The sequence below is a fragment of the Dermatophagoides farinae genome, chromosome 2 (assembly GCF_024713945.1).
Source record: "Dermatophagoides farinae isolate YC_2012a chromosome 2, ASM2471394v1, whole genome shotgun sequence".
NCBI lineage: Eukaryota > Metazoa > Arthropoda > Arachnida > Sarcoptiformes > Pyroglyphidae > Dermatophagoides > Dermatophagoides farinae.
This window is the reverse complement of record NC_134678.1, coordinates 3,274,977-3,294,083: the sequence shown is the minus strand read 5'-3', so window position 1 is coordinate 3,294,083 and position 19,107 is coordinate 3,274,977. Positions and strand designations below refer to the sequence as shown.

Sequence of the window (19,107 nt, the reverse complement as noted above, 5' to 3'; positions counted from 1 at the left end):
ACAAATCATTGAATCTTTCGAAAAAAAAATTCAGCAGCATTAGAAATTTTCGTATAAAACATTTTACCACTATCAATTGGATTCTAATCATCATATAGCATCCTTCTTAAAACATCTTTTCAAACCAAAATCGCGAATGGCTCGGTCAAATGAAAGTAAAAACACATACTCCCTTTGTACATATATGATATATAAAACTAAAATAAAAAAAAAACGAAAACGAAATTCTTGATTGAAATTGGATATTAATAATTTTTTTCGCTTGATAACATCTGATGATGAGGATGGGATATATTCATTTTTGAGTGTTTGTTTTTGTTTGATCATTATTATTAGGCCAGAGATTAGAATTTTAACGACAATTTTTCATTTTTTTTCCTTTGTTAATTTTTTTTATTCGTTTTCTTGGTGATCATTTGAAATAGGATTCAAAAGTAAAAGAAAAATTTCCTTGTTGCAATATATAGAATATAAATCAGATAGAAAAAAAAGATGAACACGATTCAATTGCCTTGCTGTTTCCTAACAACATTTATTACCATTATAATTATAATTAATATATCAATAATTAAACTATCCATCATACATTGTTTGCCATCAACCATACAAGTTGGTATGTAAAAGATAAACATTGAATTTCAAATGGTTATAATTGTTTGTTCCATCCAAAAATAGGAGGTCTATTCACACCGGAACAACGTGAAGAAGAATTTATATTCCGTTTAGCCGTAAATAATATTAATGAAGATCCAACCATATTATCACGAACAAAATTAGTAGCTCAAGTAAAATCTATTGATTATTTTGACAGTTTTCATGCGAATAAAAAAGGTAAATTGTTTTTTTTATTTCGATTCAATTTTTTTTTGATTATTAACTTCATTTGTCTTTTCTTAATAGTCTGCGATCTTCTTGAAAAAGGTGTCGTAGCATTATTCGGTCCACTTGGCTATTCACCAAGTTCAGCTCATACACAATCAATTTGTGATGCATTAGAAATACCACATATTGAAACACGTTGGGATTTTAAATTACATCGTGATGATTTATCCATTAATCTTTATCCACAACCATCCGTATTATCGGCTGCATATGTTGATCTAGTCAAAGCATGGAATTGGGATACATTTGCTATTGTTTATGAAAACAATGAAGGAATCATACGGTTACAGAATTTTTTTAAAGATGCACAAAAATGTAATTGGAAAATCAAGCTATATCAATTCGAAACGGATCGACCATATAGAGATACATTCTGGGAGGTGAACAAAGCTAAAGTGAAAAATATTATTCTTGATGTTAAACGTGAAAATCTACTGCTTGTACTTCGTCATGTAAGACCTGTTTAATTTTTGTTAATTTACATTTTTGTTTGATAATCTTTCTGCTTATTTATTATTACTAGGCACAACAAGTTGGAATGATGACTGAATCTCATAGTTATTTGATAACATCTCTCGTAAGTAGCATAGTGGTAGTAGTTGAATGTCAAAAAAAAATTTAATATATCTATTTCTATTCAATCTAATACACATCTAGGATCTTCATACAATGAATTTAGAGGATTTTAAATTCGGTAGAACAAAAATAACATCCTTGCGGATTGTAGATGATTATAGTCCAGAATTAGTGAATATCATGCAAAATTGGACTGAATTGACTAAAAATATGCATATGTATGATTTGGATAAACCGAATAGTATTTTGGTATAAATTTTTTTTTATTGAAATTATTTAAATGAATTTAAATATTGTTATTATATTATTATAAACAGACTGAATCGGCATTAATTTATGATGGAATTCGTCTTTTATCGACTGCGTTACAAGATTTAGATCAAAGTCAATCGGTTGATGGTATACAACCAATTTCTTGTTATAGTGGCACTCCATGGCTTTATGGTAGTTCATTAATTAATTATATGCGTCCAGTTGCATTTCGTGGCATTACAGGCTTGGTTGATTTTGATCAATTGGGTTATCGAACTAGTTTTTCATTAGATGTAATGACAATAACTATTGATGGTTTTATGAAGATTGGTGAATGGAAACAGACATCATCACCCAATGATACAAGCCTTACAACGTATGAACAATGGAGTGATCATTATTCGGCAATTTCAATGCAGAATATATCGTTAATTGTGACGACAATCATCAGTGAACCATATACAATGCTCAAAGAATCGGCTGTCGAACGTAGTGGTAATGAACAATTCGAAGGTTTCGCTGTTGATCTTATTGAAGAATTATCACGATTAATGGGATTCAAATATCGTTTTAAACTTGTATCAGATGGTGCCTATGGTATTAAAGATGAAAAAGGTGAATGGAATGGCATGATTGGTGAATTAATACGTAATGAATCCGATATTGCGATTGTTGATCTAACGATTACATCAAAACGAGAGGAAGCTGTCGATTTTACACAGGTAAATTACTTCTTTTCTTTGAAACGAAAATTCATTCATTATGATTCTGTATAATTTTCGTAAAAATAACCAGCCATTCATGAATACAGGCATCAGTATATTGTTTAAAAAACCAACAACAAAAGTTACCACATTATTTTCATTTTTATCGCCATTCCAGAATATTGTATGGATTTATGTATTAGCTGCCTATATTAGTGTTAGTACAATATTATTTGTTATTGGACGATTAACGCCATATGAATGGGATGATCCACATCCATGTCGTCAAGAGGATAATGTTTTGGAAAATAATTTCAGTCTGATTAATAGTTTTTCATTTACAATTGGTACAATGATGCAACAAGGATCGGCAGTTGCACCAAAGTAATTATTATAATTACATTTTTTTCTTTGTAATAATCCTGATCTTTTTCATTTAAAGAGCAATGTCAACACGAACAATAGCAGCAATATGGTATTTTTTCACTTTAATCATGATATCATCATATACGGCTAATTTGGCTGCCTTTTTAACTGTCGAAAAAGTTGTCTATCCCATTGAAAATGCCGAAGGTTTAGCTGGACAAACACAAATTGAATATGGTTGTCTAAAAAGTGGTTCGACAAAAGCGTTTTTCAGTGAATCTAACATACCGGTATATAAACGAATGTGGCAATTTATGCAAAGTCGGCCACATGTATTTACGAAATCAAATGCCGAAGGTATTGCACGTGTGAAAAAAAGTAATGGAAATTATGCCTATTTAATGGAATCGGCTTCGATTGAATATGTGATCGAACGTGACTGTAATCTAACACAAATTGGTGGCCTTTTAGATAATAAAGGCTATGGTATTGCAACACGTAAAGATTCACCATATCGTAATCCATTATCACATGCCATATTGAAACTTCATGAAAATGGTGTCCTATTACAGCTGAAAGAACGATGGTGGAAACAGAAAAAAGGTGGTGGACAATGTACGGAAGAGACAAAAAAATCATCATCGGTTAATAATCTAAGTATTGATCATGTGGGTGGTGTTTTCGTCGTTCTTTTAGGTGGGCTATCATTTTCATTCCTGGTTGCTATATTTGAATTCGTATGGAAAGCACGAAAAGATTCACATGTAAGTATATCGAATATATTTTTCTGTTTCCATATCATTGATTCTTTTCTCATCAATTTGTTATAGGAGTCAATATTTGAAGAAATGATTAGAGATCTCAAATTTGCATTCGCCTGTCAAAGTAAAACGAAAAATGTGAAGAAAAAATTAAATGAAGAAATCTATCCAGAACGATATGATTATAGTCCACCTAATTATGGCCCAGAGTTTGCACCAGTTTATTGATGTCATGGAAAATAAGGAAATTTTTTCCTTATCAATAGATTTCGCTTGATATCCAGTTACCATGATGACAAATACAGTCATATTACTGGATTCTATCAATTATTAGACATCAAATGAAACAAGTGACTTAACCGTTTTTGGTAACAAAAATAAACACTCAACAAATGACAAAACGAAACGGAAAACCATTTTTTCTTGCTCAACAAACCAAAAAAAACGACCAATTTTTTCTGGTAAAATAACCATCTTTTTCATTTTCATCATTTTGTCTACATTGAATTGTTGAAATAATTGTAACAAATCAAAAGGAGAATCCAACAATTTTTAACCAAAAATTTATGGTCAACAGCAACGCACACATTCCAAGAATCGTCCATTTTTTCTGCTGCCCAAATGTACGTTTTGTTTGAACAGCAACAATTTTTCTTATTTATTTATCAACCCGTTATAAACACAAACACACACACGGTCACAAATATTCCAATATTGATCTCATTTTTGGCCACTATTAAATTCTTTTCTCTTTGACAAAAATAGCATCGTTTTTTCTAAAATATAAAATAATCACATTGTAATTAATAATAAATCATATAATTATCATCACAATTTCTTTGGAAAAGATTAGATGTTTTGTTTTTTCTTTTCATAAGGCAGTTTTTGGATAAAGTATCATCGCCCTTCTAAAATTCATTGAACCACCACCAATCAATATTGATTGATTGATTGATATCAGTTTAATGTATGAATGTGTCAATAAACTTCCATTAATAATCTCATATTGACGGATATAATTATGAGGTTTTGATTTGTTTGAATCGTTTTGATGATAACGACGGTAAAAAAACCCGAAAAATGGAACAAAATTTGATTGAAATGAATCAAAAAATTCAAGTAAGTAGCTATTGTTTTTATTGACATCATTTTAATTTTATTTGAAAAAAAATAAATGCCAAGATTAGCAAAGACGAAAATTTTGGAGCCAACTTACCTACAGCTGAATTAAGTTGGCATCAAATTTCTGTATGGGTTCGATCAGAGCGTCGTTCATGTTTTCGTCGTCGTTCATCTTCAACACAGATATTAGATTCTGTATCTGGAAATGTTAAACCCGGTCAATTGCTGGCAATTATGGGCCCAAGGTAAAATTTATTCGTGTTTGTCTTCCATTCATTCATCCTTCTAATCAAATTTAATACAGTGGTTCGGGAAAAACAACATTACTTAATACATTGACCGGACGAAATCTGAGTCAATATAATTACGAAGGTGTTGTCCTAATCAATCGACATCGTGCTCAAATTGATACAATTAAATCATTATCTGGTTATGTACAACAAGGAGATTTATTTGTTCCTATGCTCACCGTTAAGGAATATCTTATATTCATGGTAATTTATATTGATAGAATTTGTATTGATTTTTTAACGAACGATTTTTATCATTATTATTAATAGTCGCTGGTACGAATGGATAGAAACAAATGTTCAGATCATGAACGAAAACGTCGTATCGATGAAATCATTTCGGAAGTAAATTTTGATTAATTTATTTTATCATGAATCAATTATCATTTTATATACAGTTGGAATTGACAAATTGTGCCAATTCCCGTATAGGTAATCGATATGATGATATTATTGGCTCGGGAATTTCAACGGGAGAATGTCGAAGGCTTTCATTTGCAGCTGAGGTTTTTGAAATTTTCTTTCTCTTTGTCTATGAAAAGTGTATTGATTTTTGTAATTAATTCCATGAAATAGATGCTCACCAATCCATCATTGTTATTCTGTGATGAACCTACCTCTGGCCTTGATTCCTATTTAGCTGAAAGTGTTGTGAAAATTCTGAAGAAAATGGCTCAATCTGGCCGTACGATTATCTGTACGATCCATCAACCATCATCCGAAGTATTCATTCTATTCGATAAGATTCTATTGCTTACACAGGGAAAATTGGCTTTCATTGGAACTTCATGTAAATTTTGAAATAATTAAAAATTTTAATTATCAATTTCGATTAATTATTATTATTATTATCTTTATTATCAAAGACCAAGCTAATGAATTTTTCACATCCCTTGGTTTCATTTGTCCGCTTAATTTTAATCCAGCTGATTATTTTCTACGACAAATATCGATAATACCAGGATCAAAAGATGAATGTTTACAACAGATTAATGTAAGTTAACTACTAAACTCTTTGCTTAATCTTTTTGTTTGATTTATTGTTTTTTTCAGCGAATTTGTTCTGAATTCAAAGAACGAGAAAACGATGAGCTAAAAGAAAATCATTTAGAATCATCCACCGAAATGATTGTTCGACAGCCGGAATCAATCATATATAAAGCATCATGGATGGAACAATTCCATGCTCTATTATGGCGTTCATTTATTTCAAATGTTCGTGAACCGATGATTACACGGATAAAATTTTCACAAACTTTAACTGTTGCATTACTTTTGGGAATCGTTTATTGGAGACAACAGCTAGATCAGAAAGGAATAATGAATATAAATGGAGCGATTTTCATTCTAATTATCAATCTAACATTTATGAACGTTTTCTCGGTTATCAATGTAAATATTTTTGTTTGAATTGAAAATTGAAAATTGATTATTATCAAATTTCATTCCTATTTTTTTAGACTTTTTGCAGTGAACTTCCAATTTTTCTACGCGAATACAATAATGGAATGTATCGTGTTGATACTTATTTTTTGGCCAAAATGTTTTCCGAATTGCCTTATCAAATCATATTTCCAACCATATTAGTTGCCTTACTTTATTATATGGTTGGTTTTAATAATACGTGGAATTCATTCATTATGTTTATTTTTATTTCAAATCTAATCGCAAATTGTGGAATTTCTTTCGGTAATCTTTTCTGAACATGAATCATAAAATGATATTTTAATACTAATTTTTTTTCATATCAAAATTTCTTTAGGTTACATGATCTCATGTTTATCTTCTTCGACAAAAATGGCCATTGCCTTATCATCACCATTAATTTTACCACTACTTTTGTTTGGTGGTTTCTTTATCAACAATAGTACAATACCAGTGTATTTTAAGCTATTCAAATACATTTCCTGGTTTTACTATGGTAATGAAGCATTGATTATAACACAATGGATAAATATAGAAAATATTACTTGTACAACGCAGAAAATTTATGACAATCAATTGATGAATTCATCGATTAATGAAGCTTTAGTAACAAGCAATGGTCATGGTGGTGAACAACGTTGTCTAACCAAGGGAATTTCTGTAATCGAAGAATTAAGTTTTGATCCATCTAATCTTTATATCGACATTATTGCATTGATATTATTAATCATTGCAATGCGTTTTTTAGCATACATGAGTTTATCGTTGAAATCTCGAATACGATAAAGACTTTTTTTCATCCATTAAAAACAAAATTCAATAAATAAAATTCATTTGTTTTGAATTTGGCGCAACAGTTTTCTTTTCGATTACAGAGTTTATGAAATGCGCTCATTAAAGATGTTTTTGTTGTTAAATCACAACTGTTAATAAATATTCTTTATTATCATTTTTTACATTAACGATGAAAAATTTCATAGGTTATCAAATATGACACGAAAAACTTTAATGACTGGTATTCTATGCTTTGTTTGTGGCATACTACTGGGATATGCAACAAGTATTTTGATAAATGATAATGATCTAAAAGAAAAACAACGAAAGCGACGAAAACGAAATGATGATGATGATGATGATGATGTTAGAACCTTTAGAATTGAATTTGAAAAAGAAATTCATCGTCTTTACGATAAGTTGGATGCTATTCAACAACAATTGAAAGCAAACAACAAGAAAATCAAACATAATTCTAGAGAAGATTCATCCGATGAAACAGATTATCAACCTGAACAATTCTATGATACAATTGAAATGCAAGTATTTTTCCGGTGAAAGTTTTTTCCACTTTTAATTCTTTATTCACATTGATAGTTTTAAAGATGAAATTAACGAACAAGATGATGATTATAGCCGAATCGATGAAATGTTTGAAAATGATTCGGTTGATGTGCAATATATCTCCGATTATCTCAAACAAAAATTGTTAAAAGTATTTTTAATAATAAATAATTGATTTTTCAAAAAAAAAATTTAATGTTTATTTTTCAATTATTTTTTTAGAATCCAAATGATGTGGAAACGTTGTGGAGACTTTCGAAAGCAACACATTTGTTGAGCAAAACCACTGTCCATATGAATGATGAAGAATCCCGTAAAAAATTACTTTATGAATCATTTGAAATGGCTGATAAAGCTTTGAAACTTAATGATCAAAATGCCAATTGTCATAAATGGTATGCCATTTCGATCGGTTGCCTTAAAGATTTTGTTTCTATCAGGGAAAAGATACAAAATGGCATCAAATTCAAAGAACATTTGGATATTGCATTGTCGTTGAAAGATGATGATCCAACATTATATCATCTGGCCGGTCGTTTTTGCCTTGAATTATTGCTTATTTCATGGGCTGAACGAAAATTGGCCGGTATGATTGTTGGTTATAGTTTACCATCAATAACAAATCAAGACGCCTTACAGTATTTTCTTAAAGCATATCAACTCAAACCTCGATGGAAAGAAAATGTTTTCTATATTGTACAAACATTAATCCAGACGAATGAACAAGAAAAAGCACATGAATATCTACGAGAAGCATTAGCCATTCCATTTAATAAAAATTCCGGTGACGAACAAATTATGCATGATAAATTACTTAAACTTGAATCATCAAAATTTTCGTGACAAGATTTTATTTCGTATTTTTTTATAATAATTTGATTCAAATAAAAATAATTTAAATATAATAATTGAAACTGAAACGAATTCAGTTTAGCTATCATGTAGAAATAGTTGATAAGAGAAATTTTTATTAAAATAGTCATTATTATTGTTTTGTTCAGTTTTTTTTGGATTGACATTCGAATATCAGTGTATTTTTCGATCAAAATGGACAATTCAAAATGGAATGATTTACAGGCAATTCAAAAACGAAATAATTCCATAAAAGAAAAAATTCAACAATGGAAACGGCAACGTGAAAATATATTGAGTGTAACATCATCGTCATCAGCATCTTTTACGAATATTTCGACAACCATTCCAGTTGGTTTTATTAATGATCAAAAAACGAATCCAAATTTTAAAAAAATAGAAAATAAATTGATAGATATTCTTTGCGATAAATCAAACAATTTTCCTATTGATTTTTCAACAATCATATCTTATACGTCCAGTTTTACGGATAAAAAAACGACCAAAGAATTATTAATTAAATTTTCATTACGAAAATTAATCCAACTCAATGAATATTTACCATCGGATAATAGTGAAAAAACCATTTTTGTTCTATCTGTTGATTGTGATGCATTAAAACTATTGAAGGAAGATAATGAAAAAATCAAAACAGTTGAAAATACATTGAAACGAGCGGCAAGTAATGATGAAACTAATGAGACAAATCAATCGGTATCCAATCTAGACGACTCACAAACGACGAAAAAATTTCATTCAAATGAAAAAGAAAAATCAAACAATGATTCAGTCGAATGTATCTTATCATTACAGTCGACGATCGAAAAAAATAATCAAAAAATTTCTGAAGAGATTCAAAAATTATTGTCAAGACCAACGGCTAAAGAATTATCATTGAATGAACAATTTCGTTCGCTGAATCCAAATGTACAGGAATTTTGTTCACGTGGAACACCCGAAGAATGTATGCGTTCGAATGATTCGAATGAACCATGTGAACGTATACATTTTTTAAAAATCATTCAAAAACATACAGATGAATCATTGGGAGATTGTTCTTTTTTAAATACTTGTTTCCATATGGATACCTGTAAATATGTACATTACAAAGTTGAAAAGAAGAATAATAAGAATGTTCATATTGCATCGGCCCATGACCAACACGATGAAAAAAGTAAAAATGAAATGAATAATCAAACAATGAATACTATTACTACGAATAATAATATTGTCAAAACATTGGCCAATGCAACTGAACAGCCATTCAAAAGAAATCTTTTCCCAGCACAATGGATACGATGCGATTTACGTTTTTTCGACATGAGTATTTTGGGTAAATTTGCCGTCGTAATGGCCGATCCACCATGGGATATTCACATGGAATTACCATATGGAACAATGTCCGATGATGAAATGCGAAATCTAAATATACCATGTTTACAGGATGAAGGTCTTATATTTTTATGGGTTACCGGTCGTGCCATGGAATTGGGCCGTGAATGTCTTAAACTTTGGGGCTATGAAAGATGTGATGAATTAATCTGGGTGAAAACAAATCAATTACAACGTATTATACGCACTGGTCGTACTGGACATTGGATTAATCATGGTAAAGAACACTGTCTGGTTGGTGTGAAAGGAAATCCAAAGAACATTAATCGTAGTCTTGATTGCGATGTTATCGTAGCCGAAGTTCGTGCTACAAGTCATAAACCAGATGAAATTTATGGTATTATTGAACGTTTATCACCTGGTACACGAAAAATTGAACTATTCGGCAGACAACATAATACGCAACCAAATTGGGTAACATTGGGTAATCAATTAGAGAATATTTGTTTAATGGATCCCCAATTAATCGATGCATATAAAAAATGTTATCCGGAAGAGATCATCAATCTTTGACACAATGTTAACGCTTTAAAAAATTTTCAATCATTTGTCGAATTAAAATTAAAAAAATTATTCCAAGTTATTGGTTTTTGGTCCCATCATATATATTAATAAAGTGAACTTTTTTTAATCAAAAGCAGCTACATTTATCAACAAAAAAGGCACACTAAAATCCTGAGGAATCAACAATTAGTTTTCAGTATCGTTCTTATATTTACGAATTGGGATTTTATTTGAATATAATCAATAATTTGGGGCAAAGAAAAATTGTACAATTAAATATATTGTATTATTTATTATGAAAAAAATGATCTCGATTCTCCTAATTCATTATATAGCAAAAGAAAAAAAAATGAGAAAAAATACAGTGTTGAAAACTGACCGAAAAAAAAATCCGAATTCATAATCATGCATCGATAATAAATAAATAGAATATAGAAGGATACAATAACTCTAAATTAATTAGGTGATCATCAATTTATGGTTGATTATCATTCAAGAGAGAAAAGAAAAAAAAAATATTCGCTTGTTGATCATGAATGTTGATTTCAAATTATTATATATTACAGATGAAAAAAAAAATAAAGAGTTAGCCAGTATATTAATGAAGTACATTCAATATTCAGAATGAATTATGTTATTAGCAAAAAAAAAAAAACAATGAAGAATAATGATTATGAAGACGCTGCTTATGAATCTAATGTTTCATTTTTTCTGATGATGATGGTGGTACGATAAGTAAAGATGAGAAAAATTAGTTTCTTTGAATTAATATTATCGTACAAATATAATATACAAAAAATCGATTAGTTGTTTGAAATTATGAATAGGTAAAAAAAGAATCGCCAAAAACGAGTGTGTTGTTTTTATTAAAGAATCAAAAATGAGTGAATGATAACACATTCTTGATCCGAAAATTCTTCATAACATTTCCTCAAAATTGGCCATGATGTCACTTTGACGATTCATGTCGATTTGTGATGCAATCTATTTATAAATGGAATAAAATATGAATTCTTACAATATAAAATACATAATAATAAAAATAAAACAAAATGCTTACAGCTTCACGACGGCGACGTTCCTGTTCCCGTTGTCGTTGACGTTCACGTTCAGATACCGAATTTGTAAATGCAGGTGACATTGAATTCGAATCCGATGCCGGTGATGAATTAGTGGATTTACCATGGCGAGCAATATCATCATATGGATTATGTTTACGCGTTCTATCCACTTGTGTTGAGTTCAATTCTTCTTCTTCTTTAATGATGTTATGTTTTTCTAACCGTTGCCGCTGTTCTTGTTTACGTTCCTGTGCTACTTTTAATTGTTTTTCACGATTCTCTTTCTCTTTGGCTTGTTTACGAAATTGTTCAAAAGTATTTTCAGTGCTTGCTTTAGGCAAGAATCCAGTATTTGAACTGCTACTTGATGTTTGACTGGACCAAGAGGTCATTGATTTTTGCTTGGGGTCCGTCGTAGGAGCCTGTATTCAAATAAAAATTTTCAAAATTATAATCAATGAAATCAGAATCAAATAATTGAATTACAAACCGTTTTCTTTGAAGATAAACCAGAATTCGACATTAGATTCATCGATGATTTTGAATCTTTTTTGTCCATAGTTTGATTGACATTATTGCTGGTTTTAGATTTATAAGCCACAAAGTCTATTATATTATAAATATAGTATTGTAACTTTATAAGGTAAATTTTCAACTAAAAACTTACCTGGATCATTTATACGGCTACTTGGCTCTTCCTTTATTTTGGATACTAAAAAACAATAAAAATTTTAATTTTGAAATTCATAGTCTTTTTGATTAGAAAACAATCCAACATACTTAATGAAGAACCGGATGATGATTCTCGTGGTAAAACATTGGCTGTAAATAAAAACAAACAAAATGGTTGGAATGAATGTTCATCTTAACCGAAAATATGGCTAACCATTTTTAAAATGTGTTGATGAAGATGATGATGTATGTTGAGAATTTTGAAATGATGGCGATGATAATTGATGTATAGATGATGAATTAGATTTACGAAGTGATGGTTGTGCTACAGCACGATTACCACCACCACCGGCCGAATTAATGGACGACGAAGAATTTGGTGGTGGTGGTTGAGATTGGGATGGAATATTCTTAGTCAATGATGATGATGATGTTGGTGGTGGCTGAAGACCAGAATTCATATTAAAAGGCTCTTGTATACCAACATTTAAAATAGGTAATAATGGATGAGCATGATGTGATGATTGCCCTATCGATGGTAATGCTGATGAGGGCGGCGGTGGTGGTGGTGCTATATTTGATGATGTTGGTGGCTGAATTCCAATCGTTGATACACTGGAAACAATACCACCACTTCCGGATGAATTATTTGGAAATGAAGATGGCTGTGTATAGGGAGAATTTATCGGTAATGTTCCGGGAAATGTAGGTGCATGTTGTGGTGCATTATATTGACTACCGGCCTGATTGTTTTGGCTTCCTTTTTTCTTCGGTGATTCTAATATATGAAAATATAATGGAAGAAATTATTTTTTGATCAAACTCAAAAAAACAATCAATCAATTTTGTTGAATTCATTATGATTGTTGGATCAAATCATCAATTAAACAATCGTCATTAGATATTTAAATAAGATTCCTCAATTAGCATCAATATCTAAAAAAAATCTCAAACCCAGAGTGCAGTGGCGAACAAAAAAAAATTGAACCCAAAACAATATTCCAAATTTCAATTTGTTTATTATTTGTCATCATTCATTCAATTAATAAAATAAAATATTTAGATTGTATATGAAAAATTTTTTGTATGTGTAAAAAAATTTATAATTTGTTTGACAAATTATTTTAGAAACAAAAAAAACAACAAGAATAAATCAAAAACGTTGTTGTCTAAGGGGGCTTAGATAATAATAGACGATGCAGATGATAAAAAAAAGTCGAGCAATTTATTTAGGCGCGAAATAAGAAAAAAATTATATAATTTTTACAAGTCAATAATTTAGATTAGGATTAAAACAACACACAAAAAAAACTAAATAAAATATATGTGGGTGCAAAAAAATGAACGTATTTTATAAAATCATCACACACACACACTAAATGTCGAAATATTGGATAACAACCGACAAAAATAATAAGTAGAATTATTCAGGTAAACATTTACAATTGAACAAAAGATGATATTATTTGTGACAAATATATGTAGATAATGTTCATCTGATGATGTGATTTTTTTTTTGTACAAATTATATAAATCTAGAATATTCTTTTGTTATGATGATTGGTAGAGAATAAAATTATTAAGATAGAAAATAGACGAATATGATGATGATTATGGGTTACAGTTTGTGAAAAATGTCTTAGGAATTAGAGAGAGAGAGAGAGAGACAAAACAAGAATGAGAACGAGCGAGAAAAAAGGACCAGGAGACAAAGAATTTTGTTGAAACAATAAATAATAGTGAGTAGTAGCAACACAGGGATATTGAAGAATGAAAAATATGATCCATAAAATATTATCAAAGAAAAAATAATTTAAATGTTGTTTATCAAAGACATTTAAATTGTATTGTGTAAGTATTGTGGACGTTTTGCAAATTGCAATTATATGCAAAAAATAAATCTTTGTTTTAGGATTGAATAAATAAATGAATCTTTTCTTTCTTTCTCTTTCATTCCATATAATATAACACACACTGCACTCCAAGGTATTGAAATTTCAGTTTTTTTTTGAATAGGAAAATCTACCAAGTTAAAATTTTATCAGCCATTTTTCTTCCTACATTATTTATGGCCAAATTTATATAATCTTATCATATATAAAAGGCTTAATGTTTTGTGCAATGTGTCTGTATATGTTTTTATAATATGAAGGAAGTTTATTCCTAACCTGATTCAGAATCAGAACTGTCCGATGATGAACTTGATGATGAGCTACTATCGCTGCTCGAATCACTATCACTCGAACTTGATTCACTTAATCTAACACCATTTTCTTCTTCGGTGAATGCATATGGATCTGCGAAAATTATTTGTTTCAATGTTTGGGGATCAGGAACAATATGGCCATAATTAACGAAAAAGAAAAAAACATTAATCAATTTAAATTTAATCAATCAATATGTCATTAATTTATTATGAATCTTAAATCTATCCAAACCTTTTTTATTTTTCTTATTGGCCGTTAATTGTCCATTATCATTAAGGCGTTTCTCAATTTCCTGTTTTTTCTTTTCCGTATCTTCTTTTGCTTTACTTGGCCTTTTATCTTTTATCGTGGCTATATTTTTTTGGAGGGTTAATAAAATTGATTATCAGAAAAATCAAGATGAAACAATTTAATAAAACAAAACATACTATTTTTCTTTTTCAAACAACTGGCTACATAGCTTTCCAATTCACGTAATGTAGAAGGCTTTAATGTTTCGAAATCAATTTCAATCTCATCCGGATTTGAATCCCTTAATGTTGGTTCACGTTGTTGGATAATCTGTACAACTTTACCGAGTTTGTCACCTGTATATCATCAAATCACAAATATAAATACAGAATCAAAAATGATGTGAAAGAAAAAACATACCAGGTAATTTGTTAATGTCGAGGCTAAGCTGTCGTTTTTCATCATAGCTCATCGGACGAGCATTATCTTCTTCTTCTGAATCGATTCGATTCAAATTCTGAGGTACAGTTGCAGCTTTAGATGATTTACGATTCGTTTTATTTGTCGTCTTGGTTTTCTTACTATTGACACTATTGGAATCTGTATAAACAATTCACATATAATTTTTTTTCCATAGTTCATTTATAAAACTTACTTATAGCATTAGAACCACTACTGATTCCGCCACCAAACGCATCATTCATACCAAAAGCATTGATTGGAAATTGTGAATTAATTGATGCAGAATTAGTCTGATTACCAGCGGTATGATGATGATGGTGATTAAAAGCGGCATCCAAATCATCATTAACTTCTACTTTGACACCACCGCTATTACCACCACCACGTTCTTTACGATCCGTTTTACTAACTTTGGATTTATGTTTCTTTTTCTTACTACTTCTCTCTGATTGTTTAGCCAATTGTTGTACTTGTTCGGTCAATTTTTTCAATTGTTCTTGTAGGGTTTTCAATGCATTACGTCGTTCATTTTCATCTTCACTATCGGAACTATCCGAACATGATGATGAGGAATGATTACTGTCGGATGTACCACCTTCATCACCACTTTCATCGCTATGATCCTCAAAATCTGGCATTTTGGCATATCTCATTTCAAACACATCCTAATACAAAAGAGAAATGTTACAAAACCATGAAACCATAATTCTCATTATTATTAAAGAAAAATTGCGATTAATTTTGATTACACTATGATTTTCCTCTTCTGTTGATTAAAAATCCATCATCGATTACAAGACAGATTTTTTGCCCAGCAGAGGCACTATATATTGACCAAACAAATGATAAATTAATTAAATTATTTACCTGTAATTTTCGACCCATATTAACAACTTGATGATCAGGTGAATTATATTTATAACAGTTTGTAAATATTAGCCTTATATCGGCAGCAAATTCACCAGGTTTCTTATATTCACGTGCTTCTAGTTTTCTTTTGACCGTATTCAAATCCATTGGATGTTTGATCACATCATAATAATCGGGTAGTTTAAGTTGATCCACATCTACTGGATTATAAAATGGCCATGCATTAGGGTAATGTTTTTTAGCAAAAAGCTCCTTCAGAATCGTTCCACAATATTTCATTTGTTCGGATAATTTTCCTTTTTTTACTTTTGATGATGATTGTTTTTGAATACCGATATCAGGTAATTCTTTCGACGGTTTCTTTATCGGTCGACCACTTTCTCTTCGTGTTTTCATTGTCGATGGTTTAATATCTTCGGCGACAATATGGGTCGCAAAATTACCCGATGATTCTAATTCCAATGTTGTAGTATCGGCTTTTCTTTTTACACCTTTCTTAGGCGTTTTGGTTGCTGTCGAATTGACTGGGATCACAGTTGTTGGGCTAGAATTGAGATATTGAGAATTTGTCGATGGAGGTTGTTGTTGTGGTTGCGATGCTTGCAACAATGATGTTTGTTGTTGTTGTTGTTGTCCAATAGCATTCATATCAACATTTGAACGTTGAGGTAAATTATTAGACTGTTGTGGCGGTAAAATCGTAGGAGGATTTTGATTAAGAATCGAATCCATTGTAGGCGTTGTTGTTAGTGATGTTTTGCCACCGGTTGATGCTGTTGATGGAACAATGGATGTTTGACTAACATTACTTTTTTGTGCCACTGTCGGACCACTATTATTCATCTGTCTAGAGGGTACTTGTTGTTGTGGTTGTACAGGATATAAAGATATGGGCTGCTTTGGAACAGTGGATATTGGCGTTGACAATGGTAGCGAACTTGTATTGATTACTAATATTTAAAAATGCATATCATACAGTAATAAGTAAATTATTATCAATAATAAACAAAATACGACATACCTCTAGGCCCAGATGCTCCTTTCGTTTTTGATTTTCCTTTACCTTTTTTTCCTTTTTCTTTGGCGCCTTTTACCTGTATAGGTATTTCAATCTCTTCACGAGGCATTTCGGCTAATTTTGAATTGTATAATTTTTCAATACTATGTGCCATCATAACAACATCATCACCTTCCTTATTATACAAATAACAATTGTTAAACATGAGACGAAAATCATTTATACATTCTTGTGCTGAATAATAGTAACAATTTTCTAAGCGTTTTTTTATCGTTCCCAAATCCATTGGTTTTCGAATGATTGTATGATAATCGGGTAGCTGTAATTTTTCCGCATTAACAGGCTCTTGAAATGGCCATGCATATTGATGTTTCCAAATATTTCTATTGATTATGCGTAGCATATATTGTAGCTGATTTGTATTACGATGTGGTTTATCCGGCGGTGGTGCAGTGATTGGTTGTACCATTCCTTTAACCGGCGGTATTAATGGTTCATGCCAATAGATTGGTGTACCATCTTGATTGGTTCCTATCACGGTGGCCTCACCAACATTTGCTGACAATTGTTGTCCAGCTAATATGGATTGATCTTGTTGAGGTTTTTGTTGCTGAGTGAGCATCGATGCAGCAGCTTGAATGGATGTCGGTAAAGTTGATTGTTGGGATGTAACGATAGCTGGTGTTGTTGTCGAAGACATATTCGATTCTGAATTGTTCGATGAAAAACTTTGATCTAAAGCATCTGCATAACAAGTGGCATTGCTAGAATTTTGGTAAAATAAACAACCAAAAAGTAACCAACCAATTTTTGGATTGATAAAGGCCATTTTTTAAATGAAAAAAAATAAACAAACCTGGGATCCATATTATACGTTCTTTTGTAACGATTTTCTGCTGCGTGTGTATTTCTAAGTTGTTTTTCATTAGATGCAATTTTCACAAAGACAAACAAACACACAAATCAAATAACGAAATCGAATTTTTCTTTGTTGTTGAATCGAATAAAATTTAAATGTTGAAATAAATGAAAATTTAATTCGAAAAAAAAATTAAGCAAAATGGCGCGCGATAAAAGCCGTGGCCGTGTTATGAGTGTGTGTGTCATCAAATTACCCAAAACACACACACAAAAACGAGTCATTAAGAATCATCAAAAATAGGCTCCATCTTTTGGCCAGAATATTCATGATCAGGTTATAGCATGTAATCTTGTGTGTGTTGGGTATTGGAAGGCAAACAATCAAAAAGAAAAACAAAAAAAAGACGACTCAATTTTGATAAAATTGGAAAAATTGATCAGAAGGAAACACAAAACGGAAAAATCCATAAATATTATGGCCTGTTGTATTTATAAGAATTTCTTTCTGGGCACAAGCAAGATGACCGCCATTAATTCAATCGAAAAAGCGAAATCGAAATCCATAATTCATTGATTAAATGATGAATGCATGAGTAGGTGTGTATGAAAAAACAAATAAACTTTAATCATAAAGATGTTGTTTGAAAATTCTTTATACACATACAAAAACAAAACAAAGCGTCCGTCATCAAGCAACGACCATGATTTTTTGTCGTTGATAAACACTCACAGACACAAAATACACTTCAAGATGATATAAATTGGTTGATTTTCCAAAAAAGTGGTTCCGTTTTAAAAGAAAAACGGTAGTTTTAACCGGTATTGATTGATTTGATGGGTCTCAAATTTTATTTATTTGATGTTAATTAATGATGATGGTCAGGTCAAATATACAAACAGAGAATACAATAAACGCTGAATATAAGTGAGCGGGAACAGTTGGGCGAACAGATCGAGTCAGCGATTCGTCGCTCAATTTTTACTGCTCACAAAACACACACAACGATTCATGATGGCTGGCCAAACAAAAGGGAGAGGCATCGATTGTTGTTACATATATACACACACACATCGACGGACAGACAGACATTGACCAATCGAAACGATTTGATCACCATCTAGTGTTGATGGAAGTGAGCTATTTTATTTGTAAAGAATATACAGACAAACTTCAACTCACAAACGAGTTATGTTCCAGAAGAAAGTTCGTAACATAAATTTTTTCGCAATTTTTTTGGCTCATTCTTCTTTCCATCAGTAA

At 30.8% G+C, this 19,107-nt stretch overlaps 5 protein-coding genes across 9 annotated transcripts; 4 read left to right on the top strand and 1 right to left on the bottom strand.

Moving 5' to 3' along the window:
• The first annotated feature begins 165 nt into the window (after positions 1–165).
• On the top strand, positions 166–4,375 carry LOC124499242 (glutamate receptor ionotropic, kainate 2). Its single transcript, XM_047063132.2, has 9 exons — positions 166–613; positions 676–831; positions 901–1,334; positions 1,406–1,459; positions 1,540–1,707; positions 1,776–2,432; positions 2,506–2,798; positions 2,857–3,544; positions 3,611–4,375. The coding sequence occupies exons 1-9, from the start codon at positions 493–495 to the stop codon at positions 3,767–3,769; spliced, it is 2,730 nt and encodes a 909-aa protein (XP_046919088.1). The 5' UTR covers positions 166–492; the 3' UTR covers positions 3,770–4,375.
• LOC124499243 (protein white) lies at positions 3,801–7,222 on the top strand. 3 transcript variants are annotated; one of them, XM_075728500.1, is made up of 11 exons: positions 3,801–4,164; positions 4,395–4,660; positions 4,724–4,908; positions 4,968–5,157; positions 5,224–5,298; positions 5,352–5,459; positions 5,530–5,743; positions 5,820–5,947; positions 6,007–6,345; positions 6,414–6,642; positions 6,716–7,222. In XM_075728500.1, the coding sequence occupies exons 2-11, from the start codon at positions 4,622–4,624 to the stop codon at positions 7,162–7,164; spliced, it is 1,956 nt and encodes a 651-aa protein (XP_075584615.1). In that variant the 5' UTR covers positions 3,801–4,164; positions 4,395–4,621; the 3' UTR covers positions 7,165–7,222. The 3 variants fall into 3 exon arrangements, with proteins under 3 accessions (XP_075584615.1, XP_046919089.1, XP_075584616.1); XM_047063133.2 differs by having other exon boundaries at positions 4,390–4,660; XM_075728501.1 differs by having other exon boundaries at positions 3,803–4,164; positions 4,729–4,908.
• LOC124499248 (regulator of microtubule dynamics protein 1) lies at positions 7,206–8,621 on the top strand. Its single transcript, XM_047063137.2, has 3 exons — positions 7,206–7,691; positions 7,750–7,867; positions 7,939–8,621. The coding sequence occupies exons 1-3, from the start codon at positions 7,369–7,371 to the stop codon at positions 8,557–8,559; spliced, it is 1,062 nt and encodes a 353-aa protein (XP_046919093.2). The 5' UTR covers positions 7,206–7,368; the 3' UTR covers positions 8,560–8,621.
• A 96-nt stretch (positions 8,622–8,717) lies between these two features.
• Positions 8,718–10,597, top strand: Mettl3 (methyltransferase like 3). Its single transcript, XM_047063136.2, has one exon. The coding sequence runs from the start codon at positions 8,764–8,766 to the stop codon at positions 10,471–10,473; it is 1,710 nt and encodes a 569-aa protein (XP_046919092.2). The 5' UTR covers positions 8,718–8,763; the 3' UTR covers positions 10,474–10,597.
• Positions 10,598–10,654: 57 nt separating this feature from the next.
• LOC124499239 (bromodomain-containing protein 2) lies at positions 10,655–18,875 on the bottom strand. 3 transcript variants are annotated; one of them, XM_075728499.1, is made up of 15 exons: positions 18,511–18,875; positions 17,842–18,347; positions 16,989–17,749; positions 15,965–16,917; positions 15,291–15,762; positions 15,056–15,235; positions 14,833–14,991; positions 14,636–14,755; positions 14,366–14,494; positions 12,412–12,975; positions 12,306–12,347; positions 12,193–12,237; positions 12,016–12,131; positions 11,525–11,947; positions 10,655–11,448 (listed from the first exon to the last, which is right to left on the bottom strand). In XM_075728499.1, exons 2-15 carry the CDS (start codon positions 17,850–17,852, stop codon positions 11,383–11,385), a joined length of 4,041 nt encoding a protein of 1,346 aa, XP_075584614.1. In that variant the 5' UTR covers positions 17,853–18,347; positions 18,511–18,875; the 3' UTR covers positions 10,655–11,382. The 3 variants fall into 3 exon arrangements, with proteins under 3 accessions (XP_075584614.1, XP_046919083.2, XP_046919085.2); XM_047063127.2 differs by having other exon boundaries at positions 10,729–11,448; positions 17,842–18,875; XM_047063129.2 differs by having other exon boundaries at positions 10,729–11,448; positions 15,291–15,692; positions 16,777–16,917; positions 17,842–18,872.
• Between the last annotated feature and the right edge of the window lie 232 nt (positions 18,876–19,107).

Bases quoted from the DNA above. Each gene is read 5' to 3' on its own strand.
- LOC124499248 (XM_047063137.2), top strand. From the start codon at position 7,369: ATGACACGAAAAACTTTAATGACTGGTATTCTATGCTTTGTTTGTGGC. The intron at 7,692-7,749 runs GCAAGTATTTTT...TCACATTGATAG, and splicing joins TTCTATGATACAATTGAAAT to TTTTAAAGATGAAATTAACG. The intron at 7,868-7,938 runs GTATTTTTAATA...TTATTTTTTTAG, and splicing joins TCAAACAAAAATTGTTAAAA to AATCCAAATGATGTGGAAAC.
- LOC124499239 (XM_075728499.1), bottom strand. The intron at 11,948-12,015 runs GTTTGTAATTCA...ATTTGAATACAG, and splicing joins GTTTATCTTCAAAGAAAACG to GCTCCTACGACGGACCCCAA. The intron at 11,449-11,524 runs GTAAGCATTTTG...ATTTATAAATAG, and splicing joins AACGTCGCCGTCGTGAAGCT to ATTGCATCACAAATCGACAT.
- LOC124499242 (XM_047063132.2), top strand. From the start codon at position 493: ATGAACACGATTCAATTGCCTTGCTGTTTCCTAACAACATTTATTACC. The intron at 614-675 runs GTATGTAAAAGA...ATCCAAAAATAG, and splicing joins GCCATCAACCATACAAGTTG to GAGGTCTATTCACACCGGAA. The intron at 3,545-3,610 runs GTAAGTATATCG...AATTTGTTATAG, and splicing joins AAGCACGAAAAGATTCACAT to GAGTCAATATTTGAAGAAAT.
- LOC124499243 (XM_075728500.1), top strand. From the start codon at position 4,622: ATGGAACAAAATTTGATTGAAATGAATCAAAAAATTCAA. The intron at 4,661-4,723 runs GTAAGTAGCTAT...ATAAATGCCAAG, and splicing joins AAATGAATCAAAAAATTCAA to ATTAGCAAAGACGAAAATTT. The intron at 6,346-6,413 runs GTAAATATTTTT...CTATTTTTTTAG, and splicing joins ACGTTTTCTCGGTTATCAAT to ACTTTTTGCAGTGAACTTCC.
- Mettl3 (XM_047063136.2), top strand. From the start codon at position 8,764: ATGGACAATTCAAAATGGAATGATTTACAGGCAATTCAAAAACGAAAT.